Source organism: Gobio gobio (genome assembly GCF_949357685.1).
Source record: "Gobio gobio genome assembly, chromosome: 6".
Lineage (NCBI taxonomy): Eukaryota > Metazoa > Chordata > Actinopteri > Cypriniformes > Gobionidae > Gobio > Gobio gobio.
The window spans coordinates 32640960-32662324 of NC_137102.1; the positions used below are offsets into that span (position 1 = coordinate 32640960).

At 40.6% G+C, this 21365-nt stretch overlaps 1 protein-coding gene across 6 annotated transcripts in view; it reads left to right on the forward strand.

The window, feature by feature from the left end:
* Positions 1-21365, forward strand: part of wdr33 (WD repeat domain 33) — a 50772-nt gene that overhangs the window by 21729 nt on the left and 7678 nt on the right. For 2 of the 6 annotated variants that reach the window (XM_079820029.1, XM_079820028.1), the window contains exons 11-21: positions 2764-2874; positions 11131-11225; positions 11314-11400; positions 11504-11643; positions 11755-11907; positions 12039-12788; positions 12899-12953; positions 13274-13526; positions 13621-13692; positions 13872-14017; positions 14107-14208. In XM_079820029.1, coding sequence (XP_079676155.1) covers positions 2764-2874; positions 11131-11225; positions 11314-11400; positions 11504-11643; positions 11755-11907; positions 12039-12788; positions 12899-12953; positions 13274-13526; positions 13621-13692; positions 13872-14017; positions 14107-14208 — 1964 coding nt within the window. Of the gene's footprint in view, positions 1-2763; positions 2875-7585; positions 11226-11313; positions 11401-11503; positions 11644-11754; positions 11908-12038; positions 12789-12898; positions 12954-13273; positions 13527-13620; positions 13693-13871; positions 14018-14106; positions 14209-21365 lie in introns of those variants that run through there. The other 4 variants (XM_079820031.1, XM_079820030.1, XR_013816764.1 and 1 more) reach the window with 3 other exon arrangements.

A 21365-nucleotide genomic window follows, 5' to 3' on the forward strand; every position in this document is an offset into this window, starting at 1 on the left:
CCACGGTTCAATACATACCTCGGTTTTTAACCAAGTTTTTGGTTCGGTTCTGATGGCTTGTCACATCAGTTTTTTTCTATTCTATTCTTAGCCGACAGGAACAGAAAGAGTTATTATTATTTGTATTATTATTTTTTGTTTTTATTGCAATACTCTTTTTGAATTTTACTTAAAAGACTTGGAAAAACCTTACTTAAAACTTTACTTAAAAAAAGAGGGCGAGCACATTGTACACATTCCTAGTGTATAGTATAATATAAAATAAATATATATAAAGATTTACAGTGGCAGCTCAGAGCAGTACAGCATGAAAGTGTATGAATAAATGTAAAATTAAAGAGAGAGTTCACTCAAAAATGAAAATTGTCATCAATTACTGGCGCTCAAGTTGTTTTAAACCTGAATAAAGTTCTTTCTTCTGTTGGACATAAAATATATTTTAAAGAATGTTGGAAACCAACAGTTGCTGGTCCCCATTGTAGGAAATAATAATATGAATGTCAATGGCTACCATCAGCTGTCTGTGTTCAACAGAAGAAATTAATACAGGTTTGAACAACATTAGATGAGTAAATAATGACATTGTTTTAGAGGTGAACTGTCCCTTTAAGGACAGCATGTTTAGCGGCAGCATGTTCACTAAAGGCTGCGCTTCTGTCAATGTAAGACCTCTACACATCTAATACACAGACACGCGATTTTACTTTCACTATAGACATAACTGACTGTGTTTATGTTAACCATGTGTGTATTTGACAGTATTAGCGCAATAAGACTACTTAGTCCAGTAATCACGTGTTTGACAGGCTTTTAGTGCGCGAGCTCAGCGCATGTTAAAACAGTGCATGAGCGTGCGCATGAAATGTTTAACCGGTAACGTAATGCTTTTAAACGCATTCAAATAATGAACTTTCGTGATTGTGAATAACTATAGTGTTCCGTGAGTATAACTCTCTGACACCAGCATTGCAAGCATGGCTAAACACCCCTAACTTGTGCATAGTAATCGGATATCTGCTCATATCAGCGCATAGACTGAAAGGCACACTCAAACAGAGCCGAAATAAACTGAGAGAAATATTTAAAAAAGAGAGAAATAAAAATAGGCTTGTGGTGGTTCTTAACTATTTCATCTTCTCCCTGAGCAACACTAATTTTCTTACTTTTGTGTTCTGTCTTTCGCTCCACTTGCTCCCTTCGCTCTCTCTTTGGGCCCTATCTTGCACCCAGCGCAATTGACTTTGTACACCGACGCATGTGTCATTATTATTTTGCACCCGCGCAAAGCGCGCTTTTCCCTCCACAGAAGCACGTCGCTAAACTAGTGAATGAACTTGCGCTCCCTGGGCGGTTCAGCGCAAAAAAGGAGGCGTGTTCCGGCGCAAACAATCCCTGGTGCTATTTTGCTGTTCCATTAAACAATTGCGCCACTGACCAGAAAAAAACTAGTCTAAAGTCAGTGGCGCGTTGCACGTTGTTCATTATGCTATTTTAAGGGCGCATGCTTGACCATAATGTATAGCGTGCACAACGCGCATACACTTTGCTCATGTAATCTACACAGATGCAACAGTTATTTTTGCAAATCATAAATTGTTACACTAAAAAATATTAACACATGAGATGACGGAAATCATTGTGGTGTGCCACGAAGATGTGAAAAAATAGGCATAAATCTAGCTTACAAATAATTCAGGCTAATTGTAGTCTAATAATTAAGGAGACCTGTTTGCCCAATAGTGGCAACTTCTGGCAAGACATATATGTATATATGGACATCTAACAAATTGGTTTGTCCGTCAAGAACCAGGAAAAAAAATTGGTGAGGGTGGACGCAGCGATGTCCTCTGCTGGCGTCAGGTCCTGAGTAGAGGCAGATCCACCTCCCGTTACACGGCGTGCCCGATTGATGCTGGCAAGCTTGGACTTTCCCCGTCTTCTGATGTCATTGTAGCGCTTGCGGCACTGGTGCGACGTCCTGGGGATGCCAGCTGATGAAACAATTGTGGCTATTTCCTCCCACGCCTGTTTAACCGACGCTATTTTGGGTGGGTTTCTCCCATCCCCATACAGCACAACTTCTCTGTCTTTCACTGCTCTTACAAGCACATCAGTCTCCTCGGCTGTGAACCGCTCCTGGCGTGCGCCTGGTAAATACGCCATAATAATAGCAATCCATAATGGAACTTGCGCACCTGCTTTTACAGGGAATGTTGGATGACGCTCTGATTGGTTTATTCACGTTACGCCCAAACCACACCTATGAATAATGAAGCTACTTCAGACCAACCCATTTTAGATTTGCGCCGGGCGCAAGAGCCATTTATCCCGCCGGGAAAATGGCAACAGCGCCGAGACCCGCCACAAAGTTACTTGCGCTTCGCGCTTTGACACTTGCGTTTCAGATCGTTAAAATAGGGCCCTTTAGGTCCTTTCTTTTCTTTCTCTTCGTTTTGTTGTGCGCTGGTGTGTGCGTCGAGCCGGCCCGACGAGTGTGTGTGTGTGTGTGTGTAGAGGGAGGGAGAAGTGAGAGAGTGATGGTTAGCTTTGGAGCGAGTAGGAGGGACCCGGTTTTTAAAAAAAAATAGATCCGATAAAGAATGTATATACTGTACAGTGAAACGCGTCTCATTTTGTCATAAACGAAATATCGCATCATTATCGCGAGACTTACGATATAATATCGGGCAACGTGATATCGCGATAACGATATTAAATCGATATATCGTGCACCCCTATAATGTGGTTGAAATATTTTGCTAGTGTGGAGAAAGAAGTGGGAGGAATGGAGATGGCTCATGAAGGAATGATCTGGAGTTTAGCCTGGCATCCACTGGGCCACATCTTGTGTTCTGGGTCCAACGACCACACCAGGTGAGTAAGTGTAACAACTTTCATGTGGTTGACATGAAATGTGTCTATTAGGGTTGTTACATTTCCGAAATTTCAGTTGCCAATAACGGTGAAATTTCCCAATTCTCAATACCAGTTGTTACAAGGTTCTGTTAGATTTTTTTTGTTGCTGCAAGCAATACTTTGCAATTTATCGCACTCCTTTGTATATATTTAAAGGGGTCATGAACTGGGTTTTTTTTAATACTGTTTTCTGAGGTCAAAGTCACCATAATCCGTCACTTGGATCTAAAGAAAAAAAAAACACGAAAAACAGCACAGCGCATGAGCGGAGTAAAAAAAAAAAGCTGCTTAGACTTGCCGTTTTCGCTGGTAACTTTATGAAAGTCAAGTCAACTTTATTTATATAGCGCTTTTAACAATGCATATTGTTTCAAAGCAGCTTTACAGTGTTAAACAGCAAAATAATGCAACATAATTTTATTCAGCTGTATAGCCATTCCAGAGAAAACTGTATGATAATTGAAATTAACTGATGACATCACCGTGACATTGTGGGCTTTAGATCAGTAATTAGATCAGTAATTTATTTTATATGTTTAATTTAGTTTAATAATTGGATTTATTTGGATATTTAGTTGAAAAAATTAAGAAAAATTTAGTGTCCCCAACTGAGCAAGCCAAGCCAGAGGCAACAGTGGCAAGGAAACCAAAACCCCATCAGGTGACCTAATGGAGAAAAATAAACCTTGGGAGAAACCAGGCTCAGTCGGGGTGCCAGTTCTCCTCTGGCCAATTAACAAACAGCGTATGATTATTATTCTGGCAACTTTACAGGTCAGAGGTCATAATAGATCATAGAAATATTCTAAAGATCAGAGGCAACCCGCTGGAGACGGGTTTATTGAGGATGCCGTGTCGACGAGGCAATTTCAGGGGGAGGCTAATTGACACGGTCTTTGCAGACACTTCAGGGTCATGCGTTGGTCATGTCTGGGCGCAGGTCCACCATCTGATCTGGATACGGCCCGGATCCGGCTGACTGCAGTAAACCTCGGGATAAAACAGAGAGACTATCATTAGCGTAGATGCCATTCTTCTGATGATGTCACGAGTACATCAGGTGTTATGGAAAGTGTTCCCGGTTCCGGCTCAACCTAGTTAATGCAGCCTAACAATCATTTAATTGAAAAAGTGTTTTATGTGTATGCCATAGTAAAGAGATGTGTTTTTAGTCTAGATTTAAACTGACAGTGTGTCTGCTTCCCGTACAATGTTAGGAAGACTGTTCCAGAGTTTAGGTGCTAAATAGAAAAAGGATTGACCGCCTGCAGTTGATTTCGATATTCTCTGTATTATCAACTGGCCAGAATTTTGAGACCGCATTAGACTTGATGGAGTATAATGTGTTAAGAGCTCGCTCAAGTACTGGGGAGCTAAACCATTTAGTGCTTTGTAAGTAATAAGCAAGATAAAATGTATGCGATGTTTAATAGGCAGCCAGTGCAGTTTAGACAGAACTGGACTAATATGGTCATACTTCCTGGTTCTAGTAAGAACTCGAGCTGCTGCGTTTTGGACCAGCTGGAGTTTGTTTATTAAGCGAGCAGGGCAACCAACCAGTAGAGCATTACAATAATCTAGCCTTGAGGTCATGAACGCATTAACTAACTGTTCAGCATTTTGCATTGAGAGCATGTGGTGTAATTTAGATATATTTTTAAGATGGTAGAATGCAATTTTACAGATGCTAGAAACGTGACTTTCAAACGACACCCAGGTTCCTCACTGACGACGAGGACTTGACAGAGCAGCCATCAAGTGTTAGACAGTATTCTAGGTTACTACTTGTGGAGCTTTTTTGTCCAATAATTAAAAATTCAGTTTTCATTGATTTGCAGGAAATTACTGGTCATCCAATGTTTTATATCAGCTATGCATTACGTTAATCTTGTGAATTGGTAAGTTTCGTCAGGGCGTGAAGAAATGTAGAGCTGAGTATCGTCAGCATAACAATGAAAACTAACGCCATGCTTCCTAATGATATCTCCCAGTGGTAGCATGTACAGAGTGAAGAGCAACGGTCCTAGCACTGAGCCCTGCGGTACTCCATACTGAACTTGTGATCGGTGTGACATCTCTTAATTTACTGCTACAAACTGATAACGGTCACATAGGGATGATTTAAACCATGACAAAGCAATTCCACTAATGCCTACATAATTTTCGAGTCTATTCAAAAGAATGATTTGGTTGATAGTATCGAATGCAGCGCTAAGATTGAGTAACACTAATAGAGAGATACAGCCACGATCGGATGATAAGAGTAAATCATTTGTAACTCTGATGAGAGCAGTCTCAGTACTATGATACGGTCTAAATCCTGACTGGAAATCCTCACAGATACCATTTCTTTCTAAAAAGGAACATAATTGTGAAGACACTGCCTTTTCAAGTATTTTTGACAGAAAGGGTAGATTTGAGATTGGCCTAATTCTGTAGGATCAAGTTGCATTTTTTTAATAAGTGGTTTAATAATAGCCAACTTAAAAGTTTTCGGTACATATCCTAATGACAAAGATGAATTAATGATATTAAGAAGAGGATATATGGCCTCTGGTAGCGTCTCTTTTAATAGCCTAGTTGGTACAGGGTCAAGCATACATGTTGTTGATTTTGATGATTTAACGAGTTTAGCCAATTCTTCTTCTCCTATAGCAATGAATGAGTGCAATTTTTCCACAGTGACACTACAATGCTCTGTCTGATGTGATACTGTAGTAGACGGCTGCATGGTTAAAATTTTCTTCCTAATATTATCAATCTTACATGTAAAGAAGTTCATAAAGTCATTACCACTGTGCTGTTTACAAACATCAGAAGTTGAAACTTTATTTTTGGTTAATTTAGCCACTGTATCGAATAAATACCTAGGGTTGTGTTTGTTTTCTTCCAAGAGAGTCGAGAAATAAGCAGATTTAGCAATTTTTACGGCCTTTCTGTATGCAATCATGCGCTCTTTCCACAAATTACGAAAGACCTCTAGTTTTGGTTTCTTCCAACTGCGCTCCATTTTTCTGGCTGCTGTTTTAAGGGCCCTAGTGTGCTCGTTGTACCATGGCGTTGGACTATTTTCTTTAATCTTCTTTCAGCGCAGGGGAGCAACTGTGTCTAAAGTACTGGAAAAGAGAGAGTCAATAGTTTCTGTTGCAACATCGAGTTCTTCTAAGCTATCTGGGATGCTGAGGAGATGATACTGATGAGGAAGATTATTTAAAAAGCAATCTTTAGTGGCGGCAGTGATTGTCTTGCCATTTTTGAAGCGAGGGGCGGCTTTGCAACCTTAGCTAAATTAATTATACATGATACTAGGTAAAGATCTGAGATGTCATCGCTCTGCTGCAGAATTTCAATGGTATCAACATTTATTCCATGTGACCATATTAGGTCTAAAGTATGATTATGGCGATGAGTGGGTCCTGACACGTGTTGCCTAACTCCAATAGAGTTTAGAATGTCTTTAAATGCTAATCCCAATGCGTCTTTTTCGTTGTCTACATGGATATTGAAATCACCAACAATTAGTACTTTATCTACGGCCAGTACTAACTCTGATAGAAAATCAACAAATTCTTTAATAAAGTGTGTATTGTGCCCTGGTGGCCTGTATACAGTAGCTAACACAAATGTTAAACGGGTTTTATCATGTACAATACATAGCGTTACATAAATCACCAAAACTTCGAAGGAATTATATTTGAAACTAGACTTCTGAGTAATACTGAAGATATTATAATAAATTACAGCAACCCCTCCCCCTTTACCTTTCAGACGCGGCTCGTGTTTATAACAATAATCTTAGGGGGTGGACTCATTTAAAGTAATGTAGTCGTCAGGTTTTAGCCAGGTTTCTGTCAATCACAGCACATCTAGATTATTTTCTGTAATGATATCATTAACAATAAGTGCTTTTGGGGAAAGGGATCAAATATTCAGCAACCCAAGCTTTATCAATTGTTCATCTGTATTATATCTGTTGTTTATTTGTTGGACATCAATTAAATTTTTACTGTTGAATGGTTTTGATGTTTTTTTGTATTTACTAATTCGGGGAACAGATACTCTTTCACCTAGATATTATCATATAGAGACTATGTGCTGGGATTTATCTGACTCCGGTGACGTGAGACAGCTAGCAGACGGTCAGTTTAACCAGTTTGTCTGCTTCCTGACCTGGGCCCTAGTGAGTCATGTTTTAGCTCTAAGACTATTTGCCAAATTACTAGAGAGAATAGCGGAACCACCCCAGGAGGGATGGATGCCATCCTTCTTCAACAGGTCAGGTCTGCCCCATTTTCAATGAACCCTATGTTATTTTGTGGACACCACTTAGACAACCAGCCATTGAGTGATGATAGTCTGCTAACTATCTCATCATTCCTTTTAACAGGGAGCGGTCCAGAACAGTAAACAGCCTCCGACATCGTACTAGCGAGTTCACACACCTCTTTAATGTTAATTTTGGTGATCTCCGACTGGCGAAGTCGAACATCATTAGTGCCGACGTGAATAATAATCTTAGAGAATTTACGATTAGCTTTAGCCAGCACTTTTAAATTTGCTTTGATGTCAGGCGCTCTGGCTCCAGGTAAACATGTGACTATGGTGGCTGGTGTCTCTATTTTCACGTTCCGTGTAAAAAAATCGCCAATGACTAGGGCACTTTCAACAGGATACTCCGTGGGTGCTTCACAGAGAGGGGAGAACCTGTTTGATGTTCTAAACGTAATGGAAAAGCGTTTTTTAGATCCGCAACTATGCCGTCTCACTGTCACCCAGTTTCCCTGCTGCGGGGGCCCTGCAGCCGGAACCGAAGAATGTACAGAGTTCACTAAGCTATTCGCATCCAAATCAGTGTCTAAAGCTGTTACATCCTCACTACTCTCAGATAAGTATGGATGCGTGTTTCTAATTCTGAAATCTTCTCCGTCAGCCTAACTATCTCCTTACATTTATCACATGTGAAGCCCTGTTCACCAACGGAGAAGCCTATACTAAACATGCAGCATGCAGCATGCAGTGCAAGTGACAATGACAGGAGATGATGACATGGCTTACCGTGTTTGTTGATTAATTCAACCTACCACAATTGTTTGCTGGACACTATTTACTAATTCAACTCACCACGGTTGTTTAATGAACTCAGAAAACAGGAGACCCGGGTGCAGAGATGACAAGCTAACAGGCTACTGAAATGCTAAAGTGTGATGGTGATTTAGATTAAAAGCTAGCAATGTCAAATTTAACGTGATAGGCAATACTTAAACAATGTATGGTGATGAGTAAGTTTTATTTAGCAGTAGAACAAAGAAAATATATCAAAATAGAGATATAGAGAACAATCGGAGCATGAAACAACATGCTCCGATTGTTAAAAATGGCACATCCTTAATTACAGCAGACTGTCACAATTAAAAAGAGACCAAAAGTCACCATAATCCGTCACTTAGATCTAAAGATATCCCTCATAGAGTTATAACGCATATAACCCAACAGGCACTCCTAAGCTAAATAAACAAATGTAGCTTTAAAGTGGCGTTTAGGCTTTTAACTTTATGAAACATGCTCCGATCGTTGAAAATGGCACATCCTTATTTACAGCAGACTCTCACGATTAGAAAGAGACCAAAATCTGTCACTCAGATCTAAATAAATCATTCAGAAACACACTGTTGCTGTGAAACGCGTTATGTTTCTGCTGTGATCTTTGTTTGGAACTATTTTCGCTGCTGAAATAGAACAAAACAGTTAGGGTTGCGCCGATGGACGATATCATCGTCCATCGTGATGGCTGACCGACATCACAAGATGTGTCATATACCGCTCTGCGCTTTGAGAGGAATGTGGGACACAAGCTGGATAGACACCTTTCGAATATCTTCATCTTCATGTTTTCTCCTGATGTTGCAAGGCAACACTTGTTGTAAAAGGTCTGAAGAGCGGATTTTCTTCCACAAGGTCTAGACATTTAGGCAATGTTTGATTATTCACTGCGCTGCGCTGTGTGAAATGCGCTATTAAAAAATAAACCAAACTTGATGCGCCTTACCAAGTTTAATAACAAGAACAAACTGTGTTAAATAAAAATTGAAGTAAAAAGGTAGGCCTATTCGTCCCACAGTGTTTTTTTATACTTTACCTCTGTAAAGGATGTGAATAGTTATTATAGACTTAATTATAAGCAAATGAAAGGAAGAAACGTATAATCCCCTGCGAGAATGGCGACGTGAGTGAAGATTTGGGAAAAGAAACGAGATGTCCATTGGGATAAAATGGACTGGGCCTATTGTTAAAATTCACGGAAAATCGAGTGACCAGATCGCAAAACAGAATGAAAAAGTGCTATCTGACCATTATTTCCTTTCTAGGCTAAATAAAGCGTTGTGCTTCACTCCTGTGGTAATATTCATGTGAAACAGCATTCACATACAAAACACTGGGTTGGCAAAGTAATGAAATACTATTTTCTACTTTTAAAAAAATTATTTATGTAAAGAGATATATTAAAATCAATAAAAGCTGTCAATAAAAGCTTGAAAGCTTTGAAACATACAGGATATTCTTATATTACCATTAACTTTTATATATCAAAAGCCTTAAGGGAAAGTTGATTTCTCAATTCATGACCCCTTTACATTTTAATACTACTATACAGTTAAAGGTGAACTATGTAAGATTTTTGCAGTAAAATATCCAAAAACCACTAGGCCAGTGTTATATATTTTGTTCAGTTGAGTACTTAGAATATCCCAAATGTTTCCAACTATTTGTAAATCGTGAGAAATTGCTATTTTAACCAAGGAACCGGGACGTGTGAGCTATGCGTTTGAGGGAGTCGCCTGTCTATTGCGTCATATCTGCGTTACCCTCGGTTTCCGGTTTTATTTAGAAGAAACCCTGTACTCTCACTGCAGTGTGAACAAGTGTCATAGCAGGCGCCGAGCGAATGTCATAACTTCCTTTTCAACACACTCAGATATATCTAATACGATAAACAGAGTTGCGTTACCTCATATACTAATGACTGGAAAAGAGGAAGTGGCGCCGGCGACCGTGTCATAATAAAAGTCCCGTCGGCGACTATGCCATAATAAAAGTCCCGCTATTCAATCGCTCCTGCGGCCTTGCTCAGCTCCACAACACTCGGTCCTGCTCTGCTTCATACTACAGTAATGTTAATAATCGCATCCATGAACATGATTTCTGCCCGAGTCCTATTCTGACTCTTTTCCACCGGCTGTGAGGTGAAGACCACATGTCCCAAGATTCTGCGCTCAAACAAGGCGTCATCAAACTACGCCTTTGTTTTGAACATGCGACCTCTAGTGGACAGAAAAGTTACATAGCGTAGCTTTAAAGGGTAACTTCAGTGATTTAGCATTAAGCTTTGTATTTAAACTGGGTCATTTATACAGTAGAAATGTGAAATTATTTTTGAATTTGGTGCCTTCTAGACTGAGAAAAGACAGAAAATGTATTTTTGTCTCATGTGGATGAAAGACAACAACTCCCAGAATGCACTTGCTTCGCTGCCCTACGAGGCCACTCCGTACACCGTCGTTTTGATCTTCATAGTAATACAATCATTTCGTTCAGTTAGAGAATAAACACTACAATTAAAAACTGAACGTGTCTTTTCAATAAAGTGTGAGTGAGCCGAACGAAAGTCACGGCACAGACGCAGCAGTGTCAGATAACATTCGCGCTCACGCAGAGCTGAGGTAACGTTAAGCGCCAGTCTGGCACGTTTTCAGATCGCATATGGAAGCTAAACTATCACAGGAATTCATTGAAAAGTTGAAACACTCACTTTACTCTGCATCGCGCTCCGTTATTATGATTGTCCATCTGTGTCGACTCTTACATGCTGTGCGTGAGATCTCTCCCCTATGGGCGGGTTGAAAACATGTGGAACAGCTCCATCTAGCTCCTGTAGTCTTTAGCCTCTGGCCGAAAAATCCTCAGATGACGCAAAATGACGATATTTGCGTCATCGAGGAATTTTTCTAGATTAAAATGCATAATTCTCTCGTCTCAGGGGGATATGACGGGGGAAAGTACCATGATTTGAATATACTACCAGGTTTCTACTGATACAAAGCCTAATGCTAAATCACTGAAGTTACCCTTTAAGTGAACAGTCAGAAACAAAGTAATTAAAATCATAAACCTAAAATGCATAGATTTTAACTCATTGCTCTGCGATCACTCCCTCAGCAAATTTTGGACAAGGAATCGGCCAGGGGACAAGATGCGGGACAGATACAATCTGAACTTGTTGCCTGGAATGTCAGAAGATGGGATGGAATATGGTTAGTATTCCTTGACCTCTTGCAATTTAGAAGCCCTATAGAGGATGTACATTTGAATTCATAATGCTCTATCCTGGGATAATTCTAGATGACATAGAGACCAATAGTATTGCCGCCATTCCTGGCATGGGGATCCCAGAACAACTGAAGGCTGCCATGGAACAAGAACAAACTGGTTAGCACACACATACATGGTCACAGTCAATATGTATTAACGTTCAATGCATTCATGTATAGGTAATTGGTTGGTTATTGAGAATCTGTGTTTATCTGCTTAGGAAAAGAGATGGTAGCAGAGCCTGAGATGAGCATCCCAGGGCTGGACTGGGGAATGGAAGAGGTCATGCTGAAGGACCAAAAAAAGCCCCCAACTAAAAAAGTTCCTTATGCAAAACCTATTCCAGCTCAGTTTCAACAGGTCAGTATGATTGGCTTATACACAAGTTTTGGTAGCACTGTCAGACATACTGTGGTTTTGATATATAATTTGGCTAGTTGTGTGTCCCTCACTTTTTATTTTTTTCAATAGGCCTGGGCAGAGAATAAGGTTCCAGCAATGCCTCCTGGAGAGGTTCCAAAAGAAAGGAAGGATGAGAAGAAAGTAGATGGCAAGAAGAAGACGCAAGCAGAGATTGAGCAGGAAATGGCTGCCCTGCAGTATACAAACCCAATGTTGCTCGAGGTCAGCTGATATGCTTACATGTACAGCTTTTGCATTGTGCTGTTTTCACATTTTTATGTGAATCATCATTGTGTTATGCATATCAACACTGGTTAATTGAGTTGGATTTTTTTTAAATGTTTTGTCTATAGCAACTGAAGATTGAGCGAATGGCACAATTACAAGAGCAGGGAATGCCTCCCCCTGCTGGACAGTCAGGGTCAGTGCCACCCTTTCCAGGACAGGGTGGTCCGATGCCCCCTCCAGCTCAAGGCTTCCCTCAATCCATGCCTCCACAACAAATGCCGCACAACATGCCTCCAGCAGGACCAGGTGGAATACCTGGTCCATTCATATCTCCAGGCCAAATGGGTCCACCAGGACCTATGCACCAGGGTCCTCCTCCACAGGGTATGATGGGACCTCCAGACATGCATGGGCCTCCACGTCATCCTGGCCCTCACAGGAACATGGGACCCCAGGGTCCTCCTGGCATGCCACCTGGCCCCAGAGGCATGCAAGGACCCCCCCCTGGAGGAATGCCCCCAGGTTCTGGTGGACCTCCAGGTGGCATGATTGGACCACCACCGCGAGGACAGGGGCCGCCACAGGGAGGTATGATGCATCAGGACATGAGGGGGCCTGTGCCACATGGAAACATGATGGGCCATCAGGGACCCATGCCAGGGGGTATGATGGGGCCTCCACCCAGGACTCATGGCAATATGGGAAATATACATGGAATGGGGCCACCTCCAGGGGGTATGCATGGCCCACCAAACAACATGCAGGGGCCACCAGGAAACATGCAAGGACCTCCAGGCAATATGCAGGGTCCTCCACCGTACATGCAAGGCAAACCACCACACATGGGTGATGGAAACCGAGGACAGTTCAACCAGGTGAAGAAACCGTTTGAATAAACACATCTGTGAATGTTTAGGACAAAGAGATGTAACTGAATACATTTCAGGGTAGCTTTTATTGCTGAAATTTTGTACATGTCTTCCAGGGACAGAATCCTGGTCCCATGCATGGAATGGGACAGCAGGGTCCTAATGGGAAAGGTAATGCTCCGCCTCTTATGGGAAGAGAAGTTACTCATACTAGAGCTGCACAATTCTGGATAAATTGAGAATGACAAATTTTTTGTTTCGAACCGAGATAACGGTCAGCTCTGGGTCAGCTGCAGCACCAATGCAGATTTGTCAAAGGTTTAATGGACACGTGAATCGTTGTAATTTAGGAATGAGCTCATGAGGAATCGAGATTGCGATCTTTTAACGATTAATCATGCAGCTCTAACTCAAATGCAACATGATTTAATCAACTAGAATATGAGCGCTAATAGTGACTTGTTTGTGCTCTCCCTGTCTGATTTTGTCAGGAGATGCTTCTCGAGGACCTACTAACCACCACATGGGACCCCCATCTGAGCGACAAGGCCCAGGAGGACCTGGTCAGGGCTCTGATGGAGGCCAGTACTGGGGTGATGATGGGGGTTATCAAGAGGGCTGGAGAAGAGGCCCTGGGGGTCCTGGGCAGGAATACTCTGGAGTTCACAGAGGAAGCTCTGGAAGACAGTGGGAGGGCCAGGAAAGGTTTTCTTCACATGATGGAGAGTACATGGGACATGACAGGTATGCTTCATTCAGGACAACATGAATATCTATAAGCTGATTTTATTTTCCATGGATTAGATTGTAAAATTTGTGTGTGGTGACATCAACACAGGTATGATGGGTATGAGGGTTCTGGTGAGGAGTTTGACCAGAGGCAAAGACGGCCACCACATGGAGATGATTCGTAAGTGATGCATGCAACAATTAGCTTGGGTTTGCTTCCTTTTCTGCCTGTCGACCGTTCAACCGTTTCAAAGTATACTCTTTTAACCATGAGGCTGTACAGACATTTTCTGATCTTTGACCAGAATTTCAACTGATTGATAAATATTTGATTTTTATTGTCTGGCTCTGAATGTACAGATACCGGAGGGGTGGCCCAAGTGGGCGTGGTGGAATGGGGGGCTTCCAAGATGAGTATGGCGGAGATGAGAGCTTTGATTCCCAAGAAGACATGGGCCAAAGTTGGGGAGGTAGAGGAAGACCACGTGGCGGGCCACCAAGAGGAGGTAGAACCTATTCCACTCACCAGTCCTTGAGCTCACGTTGCGTCCATTTAAAACTGAGGTGTCAGGTTTGAACATGACATCTTTCTTAGGTGGTGTAGGAAGAAAGGGGCTTCTCCCAACTCCTGATGATTATCCCTCTCACTATGAAGGAGGAAGAAACCAGGAGGGCTGGGAGGGAGGGCGAGATTCAGGTAGAAGTGCATGAAGGGGATGCCAATAAATGTTCTTGTTGTTGCAGTGCAGTAAGACTAGGGTTGGGTATTTGGTTTGTGTTTTTTACGAGACCGGTGCCTGAACCGATACTTTTTTCTTTTTTTTTAAAGAGACACAAAACGAGGTGGATGACATTAAAGAATGGCTTTTTATTGACATTTTTTTTATTTATTATTGAACAATTTATTAAAAGTTTAAAGTATACTTAAATATATGAATATAAATAAATACAAAACACAATTTGCCTAACAAATTCACAGTAAAAACTAAGCCACCTAACCCAACTACAATAGGCCTAATTTAACACTATAAATAAGTTACACTACTAGGGCTGTCACTTTTGTAAAAAAATCCTGTTCGATTTTTGAGACACAAGTGTTCATTGAATTGATTCTAAAATCGATTTTAAATGACGTTTTCATTTTCAACGCTAAATATAGCCTACGCCAATCCACGGACAACTAACGGGCATTAGGATGAAAGTAAAGAGGGCGCTTGAGACGCACAAGTCAGCAATATTTCTGATGATTTATTTTGTGCACAATGACAAACAGGAGTGCAACATTCTGGGAAAAAAAACATTAAGCAGAGTGGACTGCCATAATGTCAAAGAAAAACATTATTACAGGCTTTAACATGGCTGTGTTTACGATTATAAATTCCACAACAACAACAACAAAAAAATTGTAGCCCATGAAAAGAGGTTGAAAATAAAGCTGAACAATTTACTAGCCTACACTGAATGTGAAGTTCGTGTGGATAATAATTTAACCGTTCAAAATGAAACTTTGAATGAAATTAGCTTGCGAACAGGCCATGTGTTTTTTTTAATTGAACGTAACCGACACTTAGGCTATGCGGGCGTTACTGATGAAATTTGCAAATAAGGCTCTATTACAAATTATTGGACAGGAAATCAAGTCTATCAACATTTTCGGGGTCCAGAGCAGAGCGTTTCTTATTCACTATATGCCCAGCTGTTGAGAAGACGCGCTCCGACCGCACTGATGTTCCAGGGACACTCAGGTACTTCATTGCCAGCTGCGCAAGGTGGGGGTATTTCAAACTGCCAATCTTCCACCACAAAAGCGGGTCGCTGTCAGCTGGCAAAGGTGGTTCCTTTTCATAAACCAACATCTCCTGTAAGAGGTCGCTTTCGACGTCATTCACTCTTTCGTAGCCCCTTGTGTAGATGTCACCAAACAGATCCCCCATTGTTGTTAAGGCCGTCTTTCCCCCGTTTGATTTCAAGCTGCATGGCTCCGCCTCTACGGGTTCGTCATTGTTGCCAGACTGCAGTGCCAATTCCTCTCTAATGTTTGCGTGCACTTGTTGCTTTTGTTCCTCCGATAAATGAATTAAAAGATGAAACCGAGGATCCAAGTAAGCAGCTTTATTCAAAAGCATAAATGTCGCTTCCTTTTTGGGGTCATAGCGTTTGCTCAAATCTGCCTCGATTTTAGTGGCCATTTCCCTCAAGCACAACCCAGCACAATCTGACTCTGACCTGATTTTTTCAACTTGGGACAAAAGTACATGTTGCAAAGGCAGTACAGCTGAGGATGTGGGGTATTTGCATGAGGACAACGCTTGGGTGGCGACTTTGAAAGGTTTGAGTGTCTCGCGCACCTGTTCAACCAGGCACCACTCAGATGTGGTCAGTTCTAGATTAGACATTTTTTTGTCAAATATCACGGCTGCCACTGCTGCTTGTTGCTCAGATGCCCTACAAATCATATCGTAGGTAGAGTTCCATCGTGTCACACAATCATTGATTAGTTTATCTGGCTTTAGACCTAGCATACGCTGCTTATCCTCCAAGAGGCTGCTGTCTGTAGTGGATCTATGAAAATGAGCGGCAGTTTTTCTTAGTCTAGCAAGAGTTGTGTCTATGGCTCTGACATCTAACCCCTTGCGTACAGCCAGGTTGATTGTGTGGGCCAGACACGGTATGTTAACAGCACCCAGATGCTGCTCCACTGCATTAACATAATTAAGTGCATTATCAGTAGTGACTGCGACAACTGAATCGGGCTGTATTGCGAAATCCCTCAAAATGCCTGCGACGCACTCTGCAACATTCTCTGCTGTATGGCTACCTCTCAGCTGCTTCATTTGCAGTACAAAATCGTGGAGTTCCCAAGTCTCTGAAATGACGTGTGCTGTCACTGTGATGTATGCTTCTGTAGCGAGGGAACTCCATCCATCGGTAGTCAGAGCAACGTTTTTGCCACGCAAAATCTCACGCATGTTTTCACGACTAGTGTCATAGATTTTCGCGATCTTCTTAGTTACTGTGGTCCGGCTAGGAATAATGTATCTCGGCTCAAGTTCATTAACAAAATCAATGAAACCTTCACCCTCCACTATGCTGATTGGCCTCATATCTCGACAAATGAACTTTGCGAGCTTCGAGTTTATAGCTTCTTTCCGTGCAGCAGGTAGAGGTGCAGACAGGAGAAAAAAGTTTGTCAATCTTTGCTGTTTAGCAGGTGGCTCTACCGTGTCTAGGTCTTTGTATTCATCTGGATGATGAAGCTGCATATGCCCCCTCATAGTTGTAGTGCTGCTGTGATATGGGAACTCACGATCGCACAGTTTGCATACCACTTTGTCCTTCTTCATAGTTTGACCGACAGTCCAAAACCCGAAGTGCTTCCATATGGAACTCCTTAAGTTATTAGGAGTTATCACTCGTCTTTCGTGTCCCACATGTTGATCGCCGTTGTCCTCCATTCTAATTTTCGTAGCAGCCGATTTAAACTAGCCTATATATGCGCGTACATTTTTTTTTTTTTAGCTTTCGCAAAGCCTACCAGGGCGTGGGGAACTGTTTTAGGTTGGGGGTGCTGTGTTTTTTTTCTGTTTTGTTTTTTATTTTGAGAGGGGGAGGGTCATTTCACTGCACATCGCATTTTTGACATGGTTGATTCTTCTTGCAATCGTAATGCAATTGACTATGGCCTACATTAAACCTTTAAATAAAAGGGTAATTGAGCGTTTACACAGTCCTATAGCCTAAAATAAAAGAGCCTGCACAGCGACAGGAAATAAAATTAACTAAAAAAAAAACGCCTACCTCACCAGAGCATGTGCGGAGCTCCACTCATGAACTCACCGGTAAAACGCTGTCCGCTCAAAATGCCGCGCTGGCAGTAATGCTACTTGTTGTAGCATTAAAACACAGATTTAGTTTTATATGTTAAATATAAATATATTTAATTAATTAAAAATATTAAATATAATAATGTTATTTTTAAATTGAATTTAGGATACCTTGAGTATTAGCTACAAGTGAACAGGACACATAAGATGGGAAATATGGGGGTCAGAAATTATTTTGACCACTTAAAGCATTTCTTTAAAGTGAATTTCGTTTTATATAAATTGTTTCTTAATTTTAATCAATTGTTTTATTGACTAATATTGCATTGATTTAATAAATAATAAGGAAATATAGCATACAATGACATGGAGGCGCTGGCTCCGCGTGAACAATGGCTTAAATGAACAACTACCCTACTAGGAAAAAAGCTTTAGTTGGGGCAGCCCTATAGCCATTTATTTCAGATAGACCTATATTTGTTCCACCGTGTCACAAAGGGCATTTCCGGTTGAGCGAGCGGCGCTGAGAGGAATGAGAAAGCTGCTCTCCATTCTGGAGGAAATAGTGCTCATTCTTTTCTACGCACACAGCATTGTCACTGTGACCTCATGCAAGTTTTAAAAACATATTTCAACATATTAATAATACCTGTCAATAACTTTTTTATTTTTTTTAATTCGTTCAAATAATAGTGTATATATTTGGTTAAAATCGATTCCCTATTTTCGTTTTCGAAACTTGTGTTGGTTGGTCAGATCGATTGTGCAATCGATTTTCGAACGTAAAGTGACTGCCCTATACACTACTAATAACAGCAAAGTAGTCTGTTTTTTTATGCTACAAACCAGCTTCAAGGTTCAGCATTATTTTGCAGAAATATGACCATATTCTCTGGCTAAATATTTTAGAACGCATCGCCTTATTGTTTCCATGGCGACCCATCATGCTTCTCACGTCACACATAGCAGCCACAATAGTGCTTTATGACAGCTCCGCTTTATCGGGTTCATTTCATTTTTTCTTTTTTATTCAAAATATTCACAAACTTGTTAACTATGTCATGAACTATCTGATATTCTGATTTTCAAATATGTGTAAGTGAATGCGTGTTAGTTGATCTATAATGCGCGATGGGCGCCTCAGAGAGTCGGATCTGTCGGATTTACAACACATATCCACGTCTCACGAAATACATGAAAGTGACCGCTGAACTGGGAGAAGAATAGAGTAAACTATATAGTTACTATATAATGTGTATCTCATACGAATAAAGCACGTAGTCAAATTATAACTCTGAAGGGATTGTTATTGCCGCTTTCATAGACATCAGTGTGTATTTTTTGCTAGTACTTATGAGCATTTAAATGTCTGAAACCTAAAATAAACATTATGTGGTTGAAAACACTGAATAGTTGTCATATGTGACAAGCGCTGAGCGTGTCTGTCTCTGGCTCGGCGCCAGCCAAAGTGCGAAAGCATATATTAATTTAAGTGGCACCGAAATGAGGCACCGAAATCTGCATTCTGATTCGGTCCGGTTACATACTGGTTATATAGGTACCGGTGCTTTCAGTACCCAACCCTAAGTAAGACATGCTTGAGCAAATTCCTATTCTTTAACTGAGGCCATAAAGCCAAGTGCACACTAAATGATTTTAGCCAACATTTTCCAGTCACAGACACAAAAAAAGTCAGATCAAAGCCAAATTGGATGACAGGTCAGTTAGGTGTGAGGATTCCAACATTTTCTGTGACTTGCCTCAGAAACAAGGAAATATTTTAGTGTAAGCAATGTAGTAAGAGCAGTGACATGAAATGACCAATGAGATGACGACAGGATGGGATCTGTTTAAAACATTACATATTAGACTAGGGCTGCGTTCCACTCCAAATTTGTATGCCCTTTTACTCGCTAACTTTCCTCCGGCTCGTGGATTCGGGTGTGTGTAATTGCTTGCGTTGCACGAGTGCCCACTACTGGTGGAACTCGTGCATAAGGTTTAAATGGAATGCACTAAACCCTTGATCACTTCACTGTGGAGCTGATTTATTATTTAACCTCTAATGGGCCTTTCACACAGAACGCGGCAACGGCACCTCTGTGCTAAGAAATGCATTCATTTCAATGGATTGTGCCGCGTAATGACGGTTTGTTGCTGCATCGACCAAAGCGCATGTAATGTTAGGAGAGTGGGCGTGTTTGTACTTTTATTTACTTTTTTTTAATAAAAAATATTCAATCAACTATCACAAACTATGCATCATTTGAAAGCTAAAACACTAAAGATTCATGTTCTGAACTTGTTTTTGCAATAAATACACCAGAGAGGAAAGGGTTAAATGAAATGCTGAAGGACCAGCCATGTAAACATCAACAAAATAAATGCAGTACTCATCTTTCATCTCCTATTGTGCAGATCAGATCGGACAAATCCAAAAAACACCAGCATATATTTCAATGTATGTAATAGGGGGAAAAAACTAAAAAATCCTCCTTTTGTATGCATGAGCGTTTTGAGTTAGAGTAATCAATCATGTCCATTTTCAATGAAATATCGATTCTAATTCGTATTTCATCATTCCTGCCAGTACTTTGGACTCTTGCGCTCAAGATGAGCCCTTCCTTGTCTCTCCTTTAATCACAGGCATTCTTGTGACTCAATATATCCAGGAAGCGCATTACAGGTCTGGCGAGGTGTCAATCATAGCGTCAATCATGGTTTTCGTTGGATAAAGCCAGTCAATGCCTTGCCAGTAAAGTTTTGATGTGGATGGATGTAGTAACCAATCAAAAGGCATCATCTTGCGCAATTTTATGTAAATAGCATTGGTGAATACTACTTGTGCTTACGTTTCCATTGACATCTGCGCACTTCTATCAGTTTACGCACACACCTTAGCGCAGCTTGCAGACTCTCTGACAGACAGTTCTTATCAACTAAATGAGTTTTTTTTACACTTTGTAAATTCTGTAAATAGTTGCTTTAGGTTTTCAGTTACTGTATATCCATTATAAATAGCAGTTTATTGCAGATTTATTTGAATGACAAAAACTACTCTTTACAATTATAAATGTTCTGAAATAAATGGCCTTTTTGAAAGGACGCCTAGACTTTTCTTGACATAAAAGCTTTAACATTTTGAGAGTATCATCCTCAAATTTGAATCAAAACATGATCAGACATTCAGTTTTATATTAAGGTTATTTTCCGGCCTTTAATATTAAACTCTCATCCATTTTTCCCTAAGTGAATTTAAATTTTTTTTAAATTGCGAGTCACTTACATGTATATTTTACCTTGTTTTACTCTGTTTCTATACTACTTTGAGTTATTACACTTGGGTAACAATATGTCAAGTGTCTAGTTTAAAATAAGACCAGATTTATGAATATAGACCATAGGGTTTAAGGGCTGCAGACATTTTTATGATGTTTTCAGAAAATTCTCTAAAATAGGGGCTCAAATTAAGAGGTTAAACCCCTTTTTTGCTTGTGAATTTTTTTAAAGTATCATGCGATTTAAATCAACATAATTAATATATTAAACACATCTATTATGCGATAAATTCTCAAAGTAATTCATATCACTCTACCGTTAAACATGATCTGCTGTGATGTCACAATCAAGTTGAATTGTGGGATAAAGAGCTGAGAGTAGACTCACTTCCTCGGTCAAAATCGAGGGGATGAGGACCCATCATAAACTTCTTTCATCCACTTGACTAAGTGGAACTCACTTCTAAATGGTTTCCCCCGAGCGCAAGTGTAAATTTCGCGAGTGTATGTCTAAAAGCAAAGTGGAACGCACCCCTGGTCACAACAGGGTACAGTTTGTGGGCACCCTTTAACCTTACTTAGAATTCTTTATGAAGGACAGAAAGCCCTTGCTGCTCATGTCTGTCTTAATTATTGTCCATTTTCATTTCTTTGTGATTTTCTTTAATTTTTCAGCACAAAGCCATTGTGTCAGCCACTTGAAAAGAATTTAACTTTTTTTGGATGTTTTCATGAGAGAACTTATTACACAC